Source organism: Raphanus sativus, unplaced genomic scaffold, assembly GCF_000801105.2.
Source record: "Raphanus sativus cultivar WK10039 unplaced genomic scaffold, ASM80110v3 Scaffold3156, whole genome shotgun sequence".
Lineage (NCBI taxonomy): Eukaryota > Viridiplantae > Streptophyta > Magnoliopsida > Brassicales > Brassicaceae > Raphanus > Raphanus sativus.
The window spans coordinates 1,714-12,110 of NW_026618463.1; the positions used below are offsets into that span (position 1 = coordinate 1,714).

A 10,397-nucleotide genomic window follows, 5' to 3' on the forward strand; every position below is an offset into this window, starting at 1 on the left:
ATAGGAATTTTATAATCCTACTAACCACCAAAAATACTGTGAATATTTTTTCTGGAAGGAAAAAGTAAGTAATCAATCATTTAAATTTGGAGCAAACTAAACTGTTAGTATAAATAATCAAAAATAAATTCACTAATACGTACTAAAATGAATAACGTGAATTGAAATATAGGGCATGTTGTACGGGCCACTACGTAAATAAATGATTAGAGAGATTGAATGATTGTTCAATAATATTAAAGTAAATGGTGGGTTGATGGCCTGATTGGTCTCGTGGGTAGCAGTTACGACGGGGATCAAATTGGTAGACAAAACCGGTGGATACTATTTTCTCTAGTAGTTGACCCACCGATTGATTAGTATCTGATACATTCATGATTTTTATAAAGTGTCTCGTATGTAGCATATAACAAGTTGTAGGCTAAATTGTCAGAAACCAATGTGAGTTGAATTATTATCACTATTTCCGCTTACTATATGTTTCAACTTGTTTCCACACTTACCATATCTCTTCTAGTTAGTTTGTAAGCTATGGGTGCTCGTGGTTTTAAGAACTTCGAAATTTTGTATTATTGGACAAAACAGTTTTGCAGAATGGAGGCTTATTGTTTGTAAGTTTTTTAGTTTTAAATTCTAGAATAATAGTTGTAATCATTTAAGAGGATGTGAAAACGGATGCTAATGATCATATCTAATACAATAAAGTTGGGAAATCTGCCTTTTCAGGCTATCCACGACATCTGTGTGAGAGGGGCAAATGGGGACACCTGTCGCACCCACAGTGGGTTGTGGGTATCACGCGTTCCGTTTTTTCGCAGCACGTCTCTCTGCTTTTTGAAACACGCGACACTTTGTTTTTTTTTTAAAACTAAGCCTCCGTTTGGGTTTGGTCTCTGTTATTATGATTACAGGTTTTGGGCTTCTTTTATGTTTTAAAATAAGCCCACTTCTGTGATACACCTTCTCACCGTTTAGGTTATTCTTCGTTTCATCTTCCTGGCGACATAAATCTGCAAAACGTTAAAAAATCATGCTGAATCCAAGCGTTCATATTAACTCAATCATTAACAATAGTTCCCACTCCTCACAAGATTCATCAATGAATACATCCTCTCTTTACTCCCTTACTCTCAGTCTTCAACTATAAAAAGGTACATCCTCTTCTGTGAAAAATCATCAAGTTAATCCTCTCAATCATAGGCTTTAGAAAATTCACGGTAGCAAAGTTTTTAATTTCAGTGACTTCTAGCGCTAGCTTTTGCATTTGACTAAGGTTTTTAGATTTTATTCGATCACTTTTTGGATTCAGTTTCGTTTTCTTCATAGATTTTTTTAAAAAATTTAGTTCTATGAAGCTTGAGTTGAAGCAGTGGTTTTGTTTTAGTATCTTTGTTTGGATAATTTTATAATTTGGTTGAGGTGGTGTTAGACTGAAGCATGATTCTAGAGATCTAAGGTTGATGATAATCAATACTCTTATGTAAATTTTCTTTGAGATTAGGAAGCCAAGGTATTTTGAAGCTCCAGATCGGAATGATTTATTCTTTTAATTTTTTTTGTTGAGTATATGATTTGGCTATGTTCTTCTTTGAATTAATGATTTTTTTTTGTAAGTTTATTTCAGATATGACAGTGCAAAAGCTGCTGAAATATTAGCCAAAGATCTGTTAATTTTGGCGTTTAAAGAATAAATTTACAGAGAGATGAAATCATTCAATTTATGACTCGAGATTAACTTTACCTTAGGGGAATGTCACCGGCATCACGATGGACAAACGGTGGTGTTACGTCTCTTGCTCCAGGTGTACGAAGAAGCTTCAACGAACTGTCTCAGCCTTTACTTGCTTGACCTGCAACAACTCTAATGATGTTGGTGTCCTCCCAGTATTTTGTTATTTTCATTCAAATGCACTTCATGTCCACACACACAAAGATACAACTTACTTTGATACACTTTATCTGACTTCTATATATCGTGTATACTATTAGTGATGAGACTGCTGGTTTTAAAATATTATATATCAATCACATAAACTGGCTCAGAAAATAGTAAAAACAAGTCTAATTTGATATCTGGTTTGGTGTTAGTTTCATGTTTCAATGCATTTGAGAGAATTTAAGTTTTAGTAAACATTTTATAAAAAAAAAAAAAAAATCTTAAACTATCTCCACATCCAAAATAAGATCAATTTGTATTTGTATTCGCATTAGTCTCCTTCAACCGCCGATGAAAATGTTCAGATGCAAACGAGGATGACAATGAAAATGTGTTACTACAAAACAAAAGCTATCTGGATTTCACTCTCCTCCTATGTCAACTTAGCTTAATAGTTTTACAAGGAGGGGACACTTGGCTAGCTCCCATCTTCTCCAATCTGAAACCGAAATTTTAAACTTGAATTCTAAAGCGTCAAAGTGTCCGACAAAGGAAAATCAAAATCAATTTGGGTGAAAATGATGAACGAAGGATACTTTTGAACCATACAACAGTTGGTTCTCTATTTTCTTTTGATCTGTCATGGCTTACCTCAAAGAGAGAACTATGGATTAATACAAATGGTGTTACTAATATTTTCTACAACCAGTGTCGTGCCTACGGTTCACGGGACCTGAGGCAAGTTCAATACTTTTTCAAAACAAAAAAATCTTCTTAGAAAAAGTTTTTAAAGCATATATCAAGAATACGCATAAAGATCATGATTAAATTAGTACAAATATTAGAAAATATGTTTGATAACAAACATGCGTGAGAGGCTGCTCTCTGTCCCAAAACTGGGTCCTGCTTCTCCTTATCTCTTGGAGTTGTACTTTTCTTTTGTTTTTCCTTACAGTTAGCTTTTTTCTGAGTTAAACTTCTACTTTGCGTTTCTTTTCCTTTGTAAAACAAGTGGTAGTTTACCATAACAATATAATCAGAAAATTGGTATGAATTTAACATTTTAACCAAAAAAACATGTTTGATAACAAATACAAACAAAAAGATATAAAAAATCTCAAAAAACATATCAAAAATATTTTAAATGTCAATATTAAACTAAATAAATATAAAGCCGTAATTCAATTCAGAACAAAACATACGAACCCGGCGCGTAGCGCCGGAATACCCCTAGTTACCTATAAATAATAGATTTTATGTGTATTTTAACGTTAGAAGAATTATAAGTTTTAGCGTTATTTTCAATTATTTAAATTCATTATTAAAACGTCCAATTTACATTATAATAAACTAGCATTATTTTAACTTTACAAGACGTTTTATTATGCTTTTTGCGTATTCGATGCTGATAGATTCATTGCTTACCCGCTAGTTCATCACCAGCACATGCAAACCATCGCCAGTCTGAAAATTTGAAGACTATAATATTGAATAATGCATTAAAGAAGTTTATTATTTTATTAAATCGGCGTCAACTTTTTATTATGTATTTCACGTACTATTAAACCGACCTTTTTTTGTTGGTATGACCAGAACATATGATATAGTCGTTGCACCCAATCATTATTTGCATTTGTATATATATTAAAAATGTTATCTGTTTGATATCTTTGTATATACTTAGAAATTTAACTTGAGCCTCTAGAGTTAGAAATCAAACCATTATTTTTAAAACACTGATTTATGAAGCCATGCATTCACACACACACACACACACATATACATACATGATTATTTTACTGTGGATTCTCTAAAGTTACATAATTTTGTTAATAATTTATCACTCGTGAAAAATCAAACTACTAGTATACTAGCTAATTAAAAATAAGAGAAACAAAGTCACATGCAACTTTGAAATGATCAGATCTGGAGAAATAAAAATAAGAAAAGTAAAAAAAAAGTTCACATGAAGTGGAGTTGCAACCCGAAACCGCATGAACACTGACGTGGAATAGAAGTCCTTTACCGACACGGTCCTCCAAGTTCGAATTGGACTTCTGAGGATGCATCTGTAAGAACAATGAATTCTGTAAACTCCTTTTCTTTTTGTCGTTAGTGATAGAGCTTCTAATCGGTAAAAAGTACATCTAAGTATTTATATATATTTATGAAAAAGGAAAATAATGAGGAAGAGGAAGAGATCCAATTGTTAGATTCACATGAACTGATCTGAAAGATTGATCATTGAACTTTTGTCACAGTGTGAAGTCATCTGCTTTGGAAAACGAAGCCTTCCCCTTGTTTCATGTTCTTTTCTTTTTCTCACCACAAAACATTGTCACTACCACTCCATCACAATAATACGGTAGTTAATACTACTTAATACCAACAGTAGAGTATAAAAGCTCTTAAATATCATGATTTACATTTATATTTTCAAACCTGAGTTTAAAATCATTTGGGCCTTCTGCATATTAATGAAAATTTATATTTAATACTATATCAGGAATTGTTGTTCAAAAATAAACTCATTTATTAAGTTGATTTAATAAGAATATTATATCATGGGTTCAACATCAATTTTATACTAACTTTCTAAATTTAAAAAATTGACATAGATCTTAACTTTTGCAATTTCATGGTGTTACTGTTATCAATAACAAAAGTGTTTACTAATTGCGGATTTGAAACGCAATTCCAAAAGCATAAACAAACATGGTTTTAATAACAATTTAGGTTAAGAGAAGGTCAAACTAGAAGTGATAACCCAACTCGAGGTTTTCCAAGTTGGGTGCATTAAGAAACGTAAAAGCATATCATTAGCCAAATAATTTAAACATTTAATTGATTTCAAATTAATCTGTAAAATAATCAAAACAAGATTCCCAAATGTCACCACCACCTCTATATATCTGCTTAACATCTAAAACCCACCATGTCTCCATCATTACACAACACAGATAATCAAACACACACACAAAAAAAAACAGAACAATGTCTTCTTCTGATTCCACCATGGAAGCCAAGAAGTCAAACAAAATCAGAGAGATCGTAAAACTTCAACAGATTCTCAAGAAATGGCGAAAAGCAGCCCATGCATCAAAACAAGCCAACAACAAGATTGACGATGAAGAAAACAGCAGTAAACTCAACAGAAGTGGAAGTGGAAGTGCAAGCAAGGGCATCAAGTTTCTGAAGAGGACACTATCCTTCACAGATGTAACAGCTGTTCCTAAAGGCTACTTAGCTGTCTCTGTGGGTAAGGAGGAGAAGAGATACAAGATACCAATGGACTACCTTAGCCACCAAGCTTTCCACGCATTGTTGCGTGAAGCAGAAGAAGAGTTTGGGTTTCAACAAGCTGGTGTGTTGAAGATTCCTTGCGAAGTTGCTGTCTTCGAGAGCATTTTGAAGATAATGGAGGACAACAAGAGTGATGCGTACCTGACCACACAGGAGTGTAGGTTCAATGCAACGACTGAGGAAGTGGTAAGCTACCGTCATCCTTCGGATATCCCTAGGACTCCATCTCATCAACCTCACAGTCCGATGTGCAGATAACTTTTCTTTGTTTTGTTTTGATTTGCTTGTTGATTGCTTTGAACCATTCTTCTTCCTCTTCCCCATGTTCCCACATTTTCACTTGGGGATTTGAACTTGTGTACTCTGCAACTTCAAAGAATGAGAGACAGAGATTTTTGAATAATGAAATGTATAAATGGATCATTGAAAAAAATTGAAAACCTGAAAAGTTCTCTTTTTTTTCTTCATATAAAGTGAATCAAGAAAGTAAAATAAAGCTCCTTGTTCATCAGTAGATCATCTACTGTAGATGCATTCAAAGCAAATTCACAATACAATCTCCCTCTTTCACCACCTCTCTCTCTTCCATTCTAGGCAAATTCTAGATCTTTGTTATTTTGATATATCATAAAGAGTACTCTATCATAAAAGTCAATCCTTCATCTAAGAGGACAACACCTACGAATTAATGTATCACATTCACATGGGAAGTGTAAGAGTGAATAATCATAAACATCTACAAGGTCTAGTTTCCTTTTTCAACATCTGCATTGTCCTCTAAATAGAAATCAAACATACATCAGCACAAGAAGTGGTGGTGCAATGGTAAGCTTGCTCTAGTGGCCAGAGCATATTAGGGCATCCCAAAGTTCGATATCATCTTAAGTTACACAAAACCATTGCACTATTCATATGGAAGTTTTAGGTCACATGGTTCGGTTTAAGAGACCTTGATACAAAAAGACAAAAAGGTTCATGTTTCTAAATATGCATATCATTTTTTCTTTTACCGGAAACTACCCATGTGTATTGATGTTGCAGTTGTGCCAAGTAATCAGAGGTTTAACATAAACTAATGGAGTAACTAACATCAATTATATTAGTGTGAAAAAAAAGAAGATAAAGAGTACCTACGCCATTGTACTTTTTAATCATCAAGTGGGAGACTGGTTGTTAAAAAGTTGTATATAGATTAGCAAATTTACAGTCTCCTATGCTTACAATCGAAACGATAATATCTATAATTAGTGAATAAAATAACAGAGTCACAGCATCACATGCAACAATTTCTCTAAATTAAGCACCCTCATTATTGAAATCACATGCAATTAAGAGATTTATCCCTAACAGAGTACGGCAAATCCAAAAGGAATGATCTTGGTATCCTCCCAAAAAATCAATCAAGATTGAAAAGAGATGAGAGAGAGGAAGTATTTATGGTATGGAATGGTATGTTCCCTTTCATGATCAAAGTCAAAGCTTAAAACAGTGAGATCTGATAAAACGGAAAGGTCACATGGCATATGTACCCTGAGAGACTTAAAACCCATCTTAAGCAATCACCTAATAATACATGTGTCATGATCTCGAGGATACTAAATTGTAATATTGATTATATGAGCAGGTTCCATATACGACACTAGACAGCAGGATCCAGCAAGAAATTTAACATGAACAAAACCATTCTCCTCGAAAATCTTTTTAATGTGGTGATCGTACGTCCATGACTCATATAGTTTACTGCTTTATTAAGATTGGTATCAAAAGTTATGAACTAGAAGACAATTAGAGAAACCAATGAAAGTCTTAATTTTTTTTAAAAACATTAATCATTACAGACAGTAAAGATACTCATTTGAGGAAAAACCAGCTCAGCAGATTACATGAACAAGTACATCAGTACAAGTACAACAGAGACGAGAACTAACTAACTGGTTAATATAGAGCAGTTGTTACTATTTACGTGACCATTTGCGTTTTTCTTTACAACCCAATTTCGTTGTACTGTGATGGTAAACACGGTCCGATGGGTATATTGGGTTTGTTATGGACTATTATGGGCCACAAATCATCAGTCAACCGAACTCGCAAATAAACAAATCGAGTTAAGAAATATATGGACAAGTAGCTGAAAGATGGAAAAAAAATTCAACTAACTGGATTTGAGCACAGAGGAATTAAATTAAAATTTTTAAAACCATAAACAAACACGATATCCTTTTAGTGACAGATCGGGTCAATCCAAAATAAAAACATAGTTTAGAGTAGTACGATACTGGTAAATGTAACGCAACATCTAAAACGTTTGTTTAACAGAGTAAAGAGAATGAACGTTGTTTGCATCACATGGCCATTGGTTCAGGACCAGTAGCGTTCAGGATGTCTAACAAGGAGTTTTGGGGCTCCAACTCCTCGTGCCAAAGCTGCAACTTATCCCCAGGGTAGAAGTTTCTTGTCACTCCCTCTGAGTTTATCTGTTCAACAAACACATCACTTGTTAGCTATGTTCCGTTGAAGAGGGAGGTTATATTATTCCCTTAGCCTTTAGAGAGTTATGGCCAGAGGGATATATCTTACTATGACCGTCCGTACAACACCTCCACTGGCTCCATCACGGGCGATGGCTAGTGAAACCGCCTTCACAACAAGTTGCTGGAATGTAGAATAACAAGGATCAGTTATAAAGAAGCGGGAGATTTGTGAGCTTTTTTGCATAAGCATATCTAGTGATCTGAACCGTCTTTACCTCGGCTTCTTCTTTGGTCATGTTTTCTTTCCACGCCTGATCAAAGAACCCGTAAAGGTAACTCGAGCCAGAGCCTAACAAACACACAATTCAAGTAGTTATATTAGCAGGAAAGCTAAGTATCATATAAGTAAATGGCATAGCAACGAGAACTTAAACAAATACAGGCAAGTCAAAACTGAAAAGTCATAAGACGCAGAAGAGTTTAGTTTTTTTTACCTCCAATAGCGAACGGTTGCTCCACTACAGTTCCACCGAGAGGGATCCCGTAGATCTTGCCGCCTTCATACTTATCCCAGCCCCCAACTATGAGGCCAGTTTGCAGCATGTTCTGCCCAACAAAGACATATAATGCTTCAGTCAACAGATCCAGATCCATATACTTAAAACAAAGAATAACTATACATACTGTTAAACAACACACATAGCTACGACTTAATCCAGAAAACTGAGTTCCTCGGATACATATATACTAATGTAACACATACTTCTTGACCACTGGATACAGTAGCAATCAGAACATAACTTTTCTACATTTCCATTTAGAAAATATTAATTCTTCAGACTAAAGAACAATTTATAACAATATTCATTCTTCATTATACTAGCAAGCTAGCTAGGACGTGTGACATAAATATCTAAATCTCTAGTTCCCCAAAGTGATATAGCAATAAAAGGTAAGCAAGTTGCCACAATTCCAACAAAAGTTATCAGTGATTCTCTGTCCGTAGAGTATATTTTCTCTACAAGAAACGACCCTCGTAAAAACAACACCCACTAAATAAACTGCAAGCTTTAAAGCAAAAAAACTAGTAGTAAATACCTTGTTATTATATGCGAGCATCCTGATAAGGTTGGCAGAAACCTTTACAGTGGCAGGCTGTCCGAGCTGGATTCTGACAAAACCATAAGCAAACGATTGATCTCATGATCTCCAGGTACATATGATTTCATAAGTAATGTAATTACGTCGAAATCAAGGGGAAGAATGAAGACACTCACGTATGCTGGTGAAGGAAGTAGCGGACATAGTCCGATACAACCTGAGAATCAGCAGCCTGCAAAAGAAAGAAAGCACGATAAAGATCCAAGTAAGCAAAAGACTTTCAATAAGAGTATCTGAGCAAAAGAGTCTTTTTCACATAAAAAAAAAACGAGATATTACCGAACCAGAACGGCAGACGTAGACATTGTCTGTTAGTTGTGTGATCTTGTCTGAAGCCCGATTCGCCACGTACATCCCTGCGCAGAGTAATAATAACAGATCCCACCAATTCCATCAGCTTTTCTCAAAAAAATTTCCCCAAAGCGAGCAAGAACTCAGCTTAAAGACAAACTCAATTAAAAAAATAACAAAAACAAAACACTCTCAGAGAAGGGGGAATCTGACCGGTGCTGGTACGTGAGTCAGCTCCGAGAACGACACCACCATTGTAAGTGACGCCGATGATGGTCGTCCCCATAGAGTGCGGCGCATCGAGATTGAGATCCATCGCTGTAGAATTCGAAAACTTGTATTAGACGAAACGAATCCTAGAGTATGGCTGGCGACTCCCTCAAAAATTCTCGGATTACTCTAGGTGATGAACTGATGAGAAAAGAAAGAAAGAACCGACTTAATCCCCAAGTCGGGTTCTCTCTTTTTTTTGTTTTGGGTTGCAATTTATTGGGCCGTGTTAGAAACGTTACTAAAGCAAAAGTTCAAGCCCGAACTGTCTTCATGGACCATTCAGTTACAAGCCCGACACCTAAAATAGAGTGAAATAAAATATTTATTTTTTTGTTTTATAAAAGTAATAATAACTAATAAGATAAAACATTCTATCATTCTATTGAAAAATACATTTAAAAAAAAAACTGAAGGAAAATATCCTTTTACATAATGCAGATTGCAGAGGAATGTGTAAGATAAAACTTCATTTTGGTGAGTGTTTTACCATTTATTCATAATATAACAATTGTACAAATATAACACCAATATTGTTTTTTTTGTTGTAAATACCATTTTATTAAATCAGATCGTAAATGGAACATGCAAATAATCCACCAACCATGGTGGATGAACATTAAAAATAAAATATAAACTTGATAAATCTAAAGATAAGAGGCTTGTTGCTGTCTTTTTTAAATAAACAATCAAGATCACCGAAATAATGTCTAAATCTAAAAATTTAAAGTAAGGATAAAGAATCATAAAACAAGAAAATTCTTTTTTCAGATTGTAATAAGGAACACACTACTGATTACTTATCTATCCAACAAAGTGACAAACAGTAAATGAAAGAGATATGATTCAATGAGAACTGATAAAAACATAGTATTGGCCTCCATTTTCTTCCACAATCGTCATGACATTTTTGTTGATGGGAGTAAAAGTTATCAGACCTGTTACAAAACCAGACAAAAATTAAAAACACATTACATAATGTATCACTGGAATTGAAGCTAAAAACATCCTGATCATGTGTTGTA

General features: G+C 34.4%; 2 protein-coding genes and 1 long non-coding RNA gene across 3 annotated transcripts; 2 read left to right on the top strand and 1 right to left on the bottom strand.

The window, feature by feature from the left end:
- Window positions 1-765: 765 nt before the first annotated feature.
- LOC108840997 (uncharacterized) lies at window positions 766-1,967 on the top strand. The gene is made up of 2 exons (XR_001948033.2): window positions 766-1,151; window positions 1,625-1,967. It is a non-coding gene; the product is annotated as an uncharacterized LOC108840997 (long non-coding RNA).
- Window positions 1,968-3,165: 1,198 nt separating this feature from the next.
- Window positions 3,166-5,618, top strand: LOC108840938 (protein SMALL AUXIN UP-REGULATED RNA 51-like). The gene is made up of 2 exons (XM_018613738.2): window positions 3,166-3,947; window positions 4,138-5,618. Exon 2 carries the CDS (start codon window positions 4,871-4,873, stop codon window positions 5,435-5,437), a length of 567 nt encoding a protein of 188 aa, XP_018469240.1. The 5' UTR covers window positions 3,166-3,947; window positions 4,138-4,870; the 3' UTR covers window positions 5,438-5,618.
- Window positions 5,619-7,356: 1,738 nt separating this feature from the next.
- LOC108825840 (proteasome subunit beta type-6) lies at window positions 7,357-9,531 on the bottom strand. The gene is made up of 8 exons (XM_018599196.2): window positions 9,316-9,531; window positions 9,091-9,167; window positions 8,928-8,983; window positions 8,749-8,821; window positions 8,145-8,256; window positions 7,926-7,999; window positions 7,757-7,831; window positions 7,357-7,653 (listed from the first exon to the last, which is right to left on the bottom strand). The coding sequence occupies exons 1-8, from the start codon at window positions 9,416-9,418 to the stop codon at window positions 7,522-7,524; spliced, it is 702 nt and encodes a 233-aa protein (XP_018454698.1). The 5' UTR covers window positions 9,419-9,531; the 3' UTR covers window positions 7,357-7,521.
- Between the last annotated feature and the right edge of the window lie 866 nt (window positions 9,532-10,397).

Excerpts from the sequence above, each read along its gene's own strand:
- LOC108840938 (XM_018613738.2), top strand. The coding sequence starts at position 4,871 with ATGTCTTCTTCTGATTCCACCATGGAAGCCAAGAAGTCAAACAAAATC.
- LOC108825840 (XM_018599196.2), bottom strand. The coding sequence starts at position 9,418 with ATGGATCTCAATCTCGATGCGCCGCACTCTATGGGGACGACCATCATC. Across the intron at positions 9,168-9,315 it reads TGACTCACGTACCAGCACCG|GGATGTACGTGGCGAATCGG; the intron begins GTCAGATTCCCC and ends TACTCTGCGCAG. Across the intron at positions 8,984-9,090 it reads ACGTCTGCCGTTCTGGTTCG|GCTGCTGATTCTCAGGTTGT; the intron begins GTAATATCTCGT and ends TTTCTTTTGCAG.